This window comes from Drosophila navojoa, chromosome 6 (genome assembly GCF_054131105.1).
Source record: "Drosophila navojoa isolate 15081-1374.11 chromosome 6, UAZ_NAV_1.0, whole genome shotgun sequence".
Classification (NCBI taxonomy): Eukaryota; Metazoa; Arthropoda; class Insecta; order Diptera; family Drosophilidae; genus Drosophila; species Drosophila navojoa.
In genome coordinates, this window is record NC_142894.1 from 922,441 (window position 1) to 934,803 (window position 12,363).

Sequence of the window (12,363 nt, forward strand, 5' to 3'; positions counted from 1 at the left end):
ATAGATCGTGATCTTGGGTATTCGACGCGGATTTACATTCCAACGTTCACCTTTCTCGCTCTTCAATTAAAATGATTTCTCACATATCGGAAAATGCATTTTCCGATTAATACCGTTTCTTGTCAATGAACTATCTTCATTGAACTATCAGATCGCGATTATGAAATGCGTGCATGTGCCAAACCACAAGTCTCTAGTATTTGAAATACGCCTTTTACAAATATATAAGGAGGTAAATTACAACAAAAATTTAAATTCTTTAAATAAAATTAAATTTCTATAGTTAATAATTTTATTATTAAGATTTAATAGTTTTTTAATTTATAACAAAATTTGAAGTCCTAGCTCTCATATCTTCTGAGATACATTCGGACAGACGGACACGTTCATACATACGGACGGAGAGGGCTGCCCTGGTCAAGAATATATACACTTTGTGGAGTCTGCCACGCCTCCTTCTGCCTGTTACATACTTTTAGCAAACCCATAAGGGCATAACCTCGATTCCCATTTTTAATAGCTGATATTCTAATCATTCTGCACTTCTTTTATGCACACATACGTACACATGCATCCGACCGAATGTATATATAGTAGACGGACAATCTTAATAAAACTTGCAGGACGTCACTTTAAAATGTGTGTACATTCTAAAGTGTCTAGTACTTAAAACAAGTTTTTATACCCTGAACCCATTGAAAATGGAAAATAGTATAGTGTTTTTGTGGAAAACAAGCAGAAGGAATGATCGCAGAAAGTATATATATTCTTGATCAGAGCGACGAGCTGAGTCGATATAGCCCTGTCCGTCTGTCCGCCCGTCCGTCTGTTGGTATGAACGCCGACATCTCAGAGATATATGAGCTATAGAGCTGAAATTTTGTGTGCATTTTCGTGTATACCATACGCAGTACGAGTTTGCTTTATTTTTTCGATAACTACTCCGATAACTTTTTATCGAGAATAGCCGAAAAATTGATTGAATACTATTAGACGTGGAGACTTCAGATTTACTGTGTATATACATATGATGAATACAAACATTTTGTAATCAACAGATTTTGGATACCACGCCCCCTTCTCCACAAATTTGTAAAAAAAAACGTATTTCAAATACTAGAGACTTGTGCTTTAAAATGTACACACATTTTGACCATATGATTCCGCTCTGAACATTTCATTAAGATTGTTTGTCCACAAAAGAAATAATTGTTTGTCACCAAATAAATTCTCATACTATTGCTCACAGCGCATCCCAAGTGCATTCGATGCTTACTGCGCAGTTAGCGAACCGCGGTCGTTTAAGGTGTATGCATACGTATGTATATGTGCGTGCATAAAAGAAGTGCAGAATGATAAGAATATCAACTTGGAGGGTTCAGGGTATCTCCCAGTCGAGCAGTCTCGACTAGAGCCTTCTTACTTGTTTAAATTACAAAATGTTTGCATTCATCATATATATATACGTAAATCTGAAGTCTCCAGGTCTAAACGTATTCAAATGAGGCTGAAAAAAGAAAATAAATGTTTCGATTATTCTCGATACAAAAGTTATCGAATAAGTTATCGAAAAAATAAGAAAAACATGCACTGCGTATGGTATACACGAGTATGCATTCCAAATTGCACCTCTCTTGCTTTTTTATCTTCTGAGATCGACGCACTCATACGGACGGACGGACGAACAGGGCTATATGGACTCAGCTTGTCGTCCTGATCAAGAATATACATATATAATTTATGGGGTTCGCGATGATTCCTTTTGCCCGTTACATACTTTTCACAAAGCCATATTTTTACCCATTGGATTTGTACTAATTAGAAAACTCGTAATACCAAATAAGTAATTGCTCTGTGAAATATGTATCCAGCTGATTCCACACAAATATTATTATTAAAACACTAGGCCACCAGACACAGAGCCCACTAAAGCTGAAGGAACGCAAGTCTAATTGTAATCCTTCCTTGGTACAATTGCCATTCGGTATTGGCTACACCAAAGGTGATGCCAATGCAATTGAAAATACGAATGCCAATATTCCTACTAATGAAACTTGTATAAGTAATCAGAGACAGTCAAAGTTACGCCTTAGAGGTGAGTACGCAACTCCATTAAAGCCAGGTCACTTAACAAAGCTACAAAGTATACACACACTCACATGGCGTATACTTGGTGCATATATATACATACACATGTTATATATTCTCTTTTCTGATCTATTGCAGATCGCATGTTACATTTTTGCTGTTTATCAAATAAAAATGGGAACTACTCAAATTGATACGTATGTATTTAAGTTTTATCAAACAACTCCTCGCTCGCTCTCTTTCTTGCTCTCTCTCTCTCTCTCTTTCGCTGTCTCTCTCTCTTTCTCTATCTCTCTGTCTCTCTGGCATCGTACTCACCTCTGTATAGTAACTACATATATCCAGAAGCTAGCTAGACGTGTCTGTTATGCTTAACATGTTGCTTCATGTCAACATCAGAGACCAGTCGACCAGCTCTACTCTAAGAAACCTAGTCATGTATGTAACTGCGCTCGTCTCCTAGACCCTAAACACTTTGCTACCCATTAATCACCTGCTTCAAGTAGGTTCCGTCTTTCAAAATTTAAACCCTGAGAAAGCTAAACAGGAACTTTTTGAACTTATTTTTTTATATCCGAAGATAGTTTTGAAGATTAAAATCAAAGCTACCAATATTTTTAAATAAATTCTAAACAAACTCAACAAAATTAATAAAATTAATGAAATAACTGAGATGCATTTCAAAGCAAAATTAAAATTTTTTAAAAATATAAAAAAATAAAAATTAAATATTAAACCAGACCAAAGCGCGAGCACGTTCGTGCCGTTTCATTCAGTAAGTGACGTTTTATCTCCGGCAAATTCGAGCTACGCTAACGTAACGTAAGCTTTATATGTGAACACGCCTGGAGCAGATGCACAAGCCCTGGCGGATTGCCCTTGTTTGTTTTAGTTTCCCATTTCTAAAACTAGTAAACTGGAACTTAAAGTTTGTCGCTACACAGAATGGGACGCTGGGAAAGTTTCTCCATATATATCAACGAAAACGATTTCAATAAAATATTAAATAAAATAATAATAATAAATAAGAAAGAAGGCTCTAGTCTAGACTGCAAGTAGTATTCTAATCATTCTGCACTTCCTCTATGCACACATACATGCACAGACGCACATATAACAACGCGCTCTGCTGATGGCGCAGTAAGTAGCGACTGCGGTTGGGCTGCGCTGTGGTGTGGGCAATATTATACGAATTTATTTATTGAATAATTTAATTTCTAGACGTACAATCTTTATGAACGTAATCATACTGTTTAAATGTATGTACATTCCAAAACACAAGTCTATAGTATTTGAAATGCGTTTTTTACGTTGGGGCGTGGTATCCAAAATCTGTAAATTACAAAATGTTTGTATTCAGCATATGTATATACACAGTAAATCAAAAAGTGTTCAAATGAGGCTGAAAAAACAAAATCAATTTTTCGGCTTTTCTCGATAAAAAAGTTATCGGAGTAGTTATCGAAAAAATAAAGCAAACACGTAATGCGTATGGTATACACGAGTATGCACGCCAAATTTCAGCTCTCTAGCCTTTGTATATTCTGAGATCGACGAACTCATACAGACGGACGGACGGACAGGGCTATATCGACTCAGCTCGTCGTGCTGATCAAGAATATATATATATACTTTATGGTGTCTGCGATCATTCCTTCTGCCCGTTACATACTTTTCCACAAAACCGATTTCCCATTTTCAATGGGTTCAGGATATAAAAATTTAGGACCATTGCTTAAGCACTCAATAATTAATATTTCGGATGCCCCCTCTTGTCAAGTACGCCTTGTCAAACTATTGACATAGTTTTAAATTTCACAAACCCAAACCCAAACGGCCCGAATCGGCTCAACTCAAGACTTTACGGCTTCGCGAGCTGCTCTTGAAACTGATTTTGGTGACTGTTTCGCTTTGTTTCACTGTATGATTAATTCTTGATTTCACTGGAACGAACACGAAATACGCCTAACATAAATTGGGAATAACTCTGGCTTACTGTTTTATGAAGGATTGAAGGATTTCGTTCAGTGACACAATGTAAGGGTAAACTATTTGATAAGTCTTTCAGCAGTATTGCGCCGTCTGCTTTGAGATTTTTCCTTCTTTTGTATACTGTGGAAATAAAAGCTGTGTCTATCAACACGTTCAATAAATATTTTAGCCCTCCTTTGTTTAAGCTTTTCAACTATTTGACAGTATTTCGTCGATAATTAATTTTCCAGTTTCTAAATTATCGAAAATTGGATGCAGCTCGAAGAATCCACTGTTATTCGGATACATTTCTTCCTGCTTTCATATTTATTCACCATTTTTTTTTATTGCAGACGCTATTACATTTCGGGCTGCATTTCTTGGTGTTTGGTCTAGATTCATCTTGATCCAAAAGAAATATTAATATTTATTACAAGAAATAATAAATATCATATTAAAAATTTACAGACCGGAAATGTAATACTCCATCGTATAAAACAAATTGATTACATATCGTCTACACGACTCGGCTTTACAATATAGTGTTTCTGAGCCTCAAAATACTCACAATACTCAGAATACATACATAGTTCAGATTTTACACAAAACATACAGATACTCTACGAATATCAGTTTCACCCTTACACACTCTGTTCATAGATTAACTCCCGGTTTGTCGATGTTAAATATTTGCCTTATTATTATTTTCTTGAGTTTGATAACCCAAATATATATAATCTTATAAATTTGTTAAACTGTGTGCGTTTTAGAAATAAGGATTGTCTGTCCTGCAAAAACTTGTCAGCAAATGTCAGGAAACTCCTCGCAATGCTCTTCAGGTACGTAAAAAGGGCTTTGCTAATTGGAACATATCCTCCTTATCAGTCACACATACTATACGTAGTATATATGTATGCTTCTACTTGCTTGACTGTCTAAGATCACAAATATGCATCAATTAAAATTGTTTGTTCCCCAACTACCTAGCATATTATGTATTACTCTTTATATACCAACCACCTGCATGCTCTTCATTTTAAGGTTTTTTATTTGTGTATATTTTGTATATAAGTGATTAAATATATTTCTATATTCTATATTTTTGTGCCGTGAACCATGGGCAGTTTAGATATAATGGTTGCAAGAGACGGATTGAGGTGGAAGCAGTTTACAAAATATATTGTATATAAATAAATATATGTAAATGCGTCTGTCGTGCGGACCATTTTCGTGTTAGATAACTTATTCCATGTTTCATAATAATTACATGGGCTGATCCCATTTCCATTGCATATTTCCATTCTATCTTCTAGTCGTACTTGACTTGTGCGCTCTAGTTTTTTCTTCCTTTTTTTCTATCAATTGTAGTTTCAGATTCGTAGTTAATTTAATATTAACCTATACCTTCCCATAGAGGTGTGACCAATTCCCTGAATCTTATCTTATAGCATATGTATATTTGATAACGTATGTGCAAATATATACACATAAATGGCTCTATTTATCATTTGATAATATTTATCATGTTTTAGTCGATCTATGACCCATTCATAATAAATATTATTCTAACCAATATCCATCATGGTAAATGAGAAGACATCAATTAAAATTATGTATGTATATATTATATCTATGTTCATTTCTCTCTGTCTCTCTCTGTAACTAAAGTTAAGTTATCAGGAAAGCCGAATTTAAGAAACATTTTGCCACTTTTCCATTTGATTTAGGTCTTTGATCAAACCAATATAAATTTTTTAAATATTAAAATTTTTATTTTATTTTTGTAATAAATCAGACTTTTAAATTGAATACAATTATAAAACTAAACTATTCGGCATCAAATTAGAAAAAAGTTTAATTAATTCAAAAAATGTTTTTTTAGTAATTTAAAATTTCTCAAAAGCCTGAAAAAAAAATGAATTAATAATCTAATTTGACAAAAGGAAACTGTCCCAACATTACTGAGCCTAAAAACTTATATCAGCTTTACTTGAAACTAGAATGTTCGAACATCGGTCTGAAGCGAACCAATAATTACTCAAGCCCAAGATCCAATTGAAGGTGCGATGGCTGGTGTCGCAGTGTTAGTTTTCCTTGAGGCTGAAACAGAAAGATCGCCGTGCAACCAATACATAGCAAAAAACAAGCTGTTAACTATGCCTCTGTATAAAAAGACCTCCTCCAATTGAAGGTGCGATGGCTGGTGTCGCAGTGTTAGGTTTGTTTGAGGCTGAAACAGAAAGATCGCCATAGTAAACTCCCCGAGCTGACTGACACCAGGCACGACGAGGGACTAAGACTTGAACCGATCATCCAGTAGTGAACGAAAATCTCAAAACGTAGTTTTATGCCTAAATATTATAATTTTGTATTAAGAGTTAATTTTATGCATATATTATATATATATCACTTTTATTATAAATATATGTAATAAAATGATATATATATATATATAAATATATCATTTTTATTATGATTGGTACGTTGGATAGCTGTTGGCTAGTTAGTTCGTTGGTTTGAATCGTTCAAGAAATGTAATTGTCATCCTTCGCCATTCGTATTCGAAACTCATCTGTGGTTGTAATTATGCTGTGCAAGCAATACATAGCAAAAAACAAGCTGTAAACTAAGCCTCTGTGTAAAAAGACCTCCTCTTATTGCTCTATTTTATTCAATTGAACAATTAAACACGACTGACTCCATCATCATGGAAACAAAGCAGCCAGACGACAGGAAATAATTAAAATAACAGAACAATTGATCGAAGCGATCAACAGCGGTGACTTCGATGGATATACGTAAGTGCTAAGCATTATCCTTATTTAATTTTGTCTTTTGAATTGGATTTTTGGCTCTTCCAGTAAGATATGTGATCCGCATTTAACTGCTTTCGAACCAGAAGCATTGGGCAATTTGGTTGAAGGAATCGACTTTCATAAATTCTATTTTGAGAATGGTAAAAATAATACGTCACACAAATAATTGATTATAGATATATATATATATATATATATATATATATATATATATATATATACATAAGTAATTATATTATTTGTGTGACTAATATTTATAAATATGGACAATTTTTCTTACAGTTCTTGGTAAAAATTGCAAAGCCATTAATACAACAATTCTAAATCCGCACGTACATCTATTGGGTGAAGAAGCCGCTTGCATCGCCTATGTAAGACTTACACAATATATCGATAAGTAAGTACGACTCGCATATACTCTCTAGATGTATAAATCAAATACATCCTCTCCACGACTCCGACTACAATGAGAAAGGCCCTGTTAGGATAACTTATCACTCATTCAGTCAGTCGATCGCACTCGTACATCAAGAGTTGCCGTAGACCCGCGACTTTTTTCATTCGAGATCTGAGCTGTCCACAGAAATGTTTGCATGGACGAAGAATCGATGAAGTATTCCTGCTTGCCGTGGGAGCAGTGAGTGGCAGTAGCTAATAATCTTTCTATCGATAGGTATAGAGTGGGAGGAGGTGGCGTATTCTCATTTGTTTCCATTTTCGCACTGTACTGCTGCAGTAGTAGGCGTAGATTCGCCCGTCCGCCTAAAATAGCCAAACAAGTAAGAACGTTGCAGTCGGGCGTTACCGACTGCGCAATGCTCATTCACATCCCATCAGCAATATAGTAGCTCTAATACTTAATAATATTCAGATTTTCCCGATTAGCCACGCCCCTACTGGACATAGACACTCATTTTTGTTCAGTTGTTAAAACGAGCTAACGGTACACTATCTGCAAAATTTGAATGCTTACACTCAAAAAATGTAAAAATGACAGGATATTTTTCGATATGCCATGCCCCTAAAGAGGCATAAAAATTATGTTTTGGTCATCAATAGAGGTAACTAGTAACCTAACTATCCAAATTTGAAGCTTCTAGTTATTATATTTTCGGAGATATATAGTGAGGGTAGACACATAATTTGCATACTCATTCACGAAAGTGAAATGAGTATATTGGTTTTGTACAATGTCCTTCTTGCTGTCCGTCTGTCCGTAGTCTATTTCGGCGCTATTGAAGCTATTTTCCGGATCCGCCCACTAGGGGCGTGGCAAATCGGAAAATGCATTTTCCGACAACCCAGAAATCATGTTAGTTGAAGAGCTAGAAAGCTAAAATTTAGTATGTAGCTCCGCCCATTGGGGGCGTGGCAAATCGGATAAAACTATATCTTCCAAAGCTGTAAATCTAGAATGCTGAAATTTTGCACATGAGCCAAGTGCTTGTTCTATGGACTGACCAAAAATGAAGTGTCTACGCCCAATTGGGGCGTGGCAAGTAGAGAAAAACTGAATTTGTACAGTTTTAGAGTATAAACTTGACTACTAAATTGCTGATGGGGTGTGAATGAGTATTCCGCTGTCGGTAACGCCCCTGCAACGTTCTTACTTGTTATACTTGAGTCCATTGAAAATGGGAAATCGGGGTATAGTGGTTTTATGAAAAGTATATATCTCCTAAAATAAATTAACTAGAATAACTAGGGTGGTCGACGTGGATCTACATTCAAAATTTCAGCTTTCGAGCTCATCAGCTAATATGATTTCTGGTATATCGGAAAATGCATTTTCCGATTTTCCGCACCCCTAATAGGCGTATCGAGAAAATTTTAACACTTTATAAATCGGAGATATACGCGAGTATGTGTTCCAAGCTTCAAGTCTCTAGCTTCAATAGCATCGACAAAATTGCGTTCACACGGGCAGACGGACATTGCACAAAACCTAGTATATTATTCTCCCTTCTCGACACCGGGAAGAATTTGTTCTAATCGCAATAGGGCTCCGTTCCCAGTCCCGACACATCAGATGAGCTCGTGATTGCGAGCTCCTCCTGTAGGCGCGATTGACTCAGATAATTACTGTACTTTTGGACCTTTCATAACTTAGATCTTGGAGTTTGTGAAACGTTTAGGACCTTCGACTGTGGTATTCTTGATGTCAAGCGCTGATCTTTGATCTTGATCTTTCAGACAAGGACATGCACACACTCATCAGTCGGAGGAGACTCGTGTCTGGCACAGGCGCGACAACAAGTGGCAGAATGTTCATTTTCATCGCAGCGCATCTGGCAAGATAAGTGGGGCAACGACTTTCGATTTTATACCACAAAAGTAGATAGAGACAGAAGGCGAGCGGAAGAATGTCAATGATGGGTCAATCAACTATGATCGAAGTGTGTGTACTAAACTTACTAATCAATAAACAGCAAAGAGATCTGAACCAAAAATACAAAGGGATTATGAAAGTGTCAACTATGTTGTCTACATATATTTTTTTTAAGATTCAATTTGATTCGAAAAAGATTCAAAAAGATAAGACAGATTAATGCAACCTCTTTTTGCGCATATGAAATTAAAGGAGCAACAATGTGAATTTTATTGATAATCGCGGTATAAAAAAATATTTCTCTAGTAAAAATCCATTCGATCAAAAAGGTCAAAAGTAGTAAATATGAAAAAGAGTAAAAACCAAACAAATTACAATTTCTGCCCAAATATCAAGAAGAAAAGGGAGTTTTTATGAAATTGAATGTATTTTATTCACCAATGTATCTATAGATTCATTCTAAATAGCACACACACACACATACACACACACATCATTATCCGTCTCTGCATCTTATATATAAATATATATATGTTTATGTTGATTGTATTTGGTATATATATGTATGTATGTATAATATATACGAACGTACAGCTTATTCAATATAGACAGGAAAAAATGTAAGATGAGAAACTTTAACAAGATTAAGAAACATACTCTAATTATTATATTAAAAAAGTGGGATAGTATATATACACACTGCTTTGTGTGTAACGAAATCAAAGCTAGGGAAAGAAAAATTGCATACACGCGCATAATGAATTAGAAAAAAATTATACGAAGCATAATGTTTTCACGCGATATTGCAAAGCATTAGTTAATGTATTTAATCAAATGAAATACTAAGCATTTACAAATTTTAGCTTACCAAAAACACAATGAAAACAGAATAACTTAGCTAATTATTATAAAACTATGGAAGAAACAAAAAAACAAGCTTCAATCTGTCTGAGTTGAATTAAAATCTGAGCAAGTAGCTGTCTGCTGGTTGCAGGGTTAATCGAATGAATGATACCTTACTAAGGGGAGAACACATATGCTATGAGTTATGGCTGGCTTGGTTGCTCGAAATACCTATATGTCTCTATCAATTTGAGGCACGGACTTCTCCACTAGATAGTCAAGCATTGGACACAAACTACTCGGCCATTGATAACAAGTGAGCTCCTTAATTACTCATTGATTTTTCCACCTTATCTTGATTTGTGCTGCGGAGAATAGAAGACAGAGAAAGAGAGATAGAGAGAGAAAGAGAGAGAGAGAGAGAGAGAGAGAGAGAGAGAGAGAGAGCGCGAATAGACCTTCATCATCTGTCTATAAGAAGAATTCAGTACATCCTGAATTGTATTTGATATAAGTTCAAGGTATATATGTAAAGATTATCAAATTATTCAAGTTTTAGTTATATTATTATACAAAAAACAATTTTAAAACATACAAAATCTGGAAAATCGAAAATTATTCTGAATTTATATAAATTTGTAATTCATCTATTTATCTAAATTTAGCAAAAAGCCCAAAAACTTCACGTTTTGGAAATGCAAATTCAATTCAAAACCCTTAAACTCAAATATAAATATACAAACTCAAACAAAATTACGAAGCTCCTAATAATATATACCTATATACATATACAAATTTTCAAATTAAATAAATAATATTCTATTAATAAAGATTTCAATGTTGTTCATTACATCCAAAAAAACGTACTTCAACAATAAGAAAACAAAAAGAAAAACGTTGTACATATTATATATGCTAATTTTTAAAACTTCTTTAAATGTGTTTTAAATTTAGATACTTAAAAACAAAACAAAAATCTAAAAATACTTATTTTGAAATCTATGAAAAAAACTTTGATTTTTAAATCAGTTTATAAACATATTTTAAGCAAAAGACGTTGGTATAATATATGCTGAAGAAGGATGAAAAGTTACAAATATCTCGTCGATCTAGTCAAAATTCTTAGACTTGAGAAATTTTTCAGTCATACTCGACCGTTAAGGCTTATATCAATAAAATATATATCGATAAGCCAACTCATAGAGAATTATTTGAACAGTTTTGAAGGCAAAAACCTAAATATGCGAACATTTCCCTAATTTGTGTAAATGGAGTCATTGGTAAATGTGTGTGAGTAAAAGTGAAGACCTTGGAAAACGGGTTAAAGTCCAGTTTCGGGCTTATGTATTTAAAATGAAACTGAATAGTCAAAATGTCCTATCTAATAAATGACCTAATACAAATATAGATATATTCACACGAATGTTTAGAAATTGCAATGCATTCCTTTTTTTCAATTTATCATCCACATGATACAAATTCTTTTGTTCTCTGATCTTGATAATTCAATAGGTTCTTCTAAGAAAGGTTTTCGATCAGTCAGCAATACCTACATACATATATAATACTAGATAGATGCGAATATATGGCTTGAGCACAGGCAGACATTGCAGATCATATCACTTACATATATGTATGTATGTACATAGTAAATACTAGTGTGTATGCATGTATATGTTCTGGCTATGCAAGGTTATAAACAAAAAAATTTTACTTTGATAGAAACTAAATTATTTACTTTGATACACGCACACACATACTTTTTATGTGAGTGGAATATAAGCACACACACACATACACAAGGACCCACATATGTAATAGATTCGCACGTCTACGCACACAAATTGCAACTATAAGCGGAAAGGACATTCGAAAAGAGAGACAATGTTAACCCTGTTAAATGTCGTGTATGCATGTTCAATTAATCCAAGGAAACGGGAGTACGTTTATTATCGATAATTTTCTAGTACTTAAACGTTTTCTTAAATTATCTAAATCTAAAGTATATAAATACAAAACATTATGCATACATAATAAATCACAAAAAAAAAAAAAAAAAAAAAAAAAAACACAAATTTATATACAATGATAAAGCACATTATAAGATAGAATTGTATCAAATTGTTTACTATCCCACAAAAAAAAATTAAAAATAAAATAAAACACTACAAGAGAATAAAAATTCGAAATATTAAGCGATCACAAACAATCGCCTATTTGAATTATAAAAAAAATGCTATAGTTGATGCCCTTAAAATACTATATAAATACATATTTAAACAGAATATCGGTAATAACTCTAAAATCAATATGAAT

The 12,363-nt window shown here is 33.9% G+C and overlaps 1 protein-coding gene across 9 annotated transcripts in view; it reads left to right on the forward strand.

Annotated features, from left to right (window-relative positions):
• The window catches only part of CaMKII (Calcium/calmodulin-dependent protein kinase II), a 21,961-nt gene extending 9,911 nt beyond the window's left edge, over positions 1 to 12,050 (forward strand). For 2 of the 9 annotated variants that reach the window (XM_089262855.1, XM_089262857.1), the window contains 5 exons: positions 4,830 to 4,898; positions 6,779 to 6,857; positions 6,921 to 7,015; positions 7,158 to 7,272; positions 9,069 to 12,050. In XM_089262855.1, the coding sequence (XP_089118981.1) occupies positions 4,830 to 4,898; positions 6,779 to 6,857; positions 6,921 to 7,015; positions 7,158 to 7,272; positions 9,069 to 9,213 (503 nt within the window). In that variant the 3' untranslated portion in view covers positions 9,214 to 12,050. Of the gene's footprint in view, positions 1 to 1,906; positions 2,096 to 2,226; positions 2,286 to 4,829; positions 4,899 to 6,778; positions 6,858 to 6,920; positions 7,016 to 7,157; positions 7,273 to 9,068 lie in introns of those variants that run through there. The other 7 variants (XM_089262856.1, XM_089262858.1, XM_089262859.1 and 4 more) reach the window with 4 other exon arrangements.
• Positions 12,051 to 12,363: the final 313 nt, after the last annotated feature.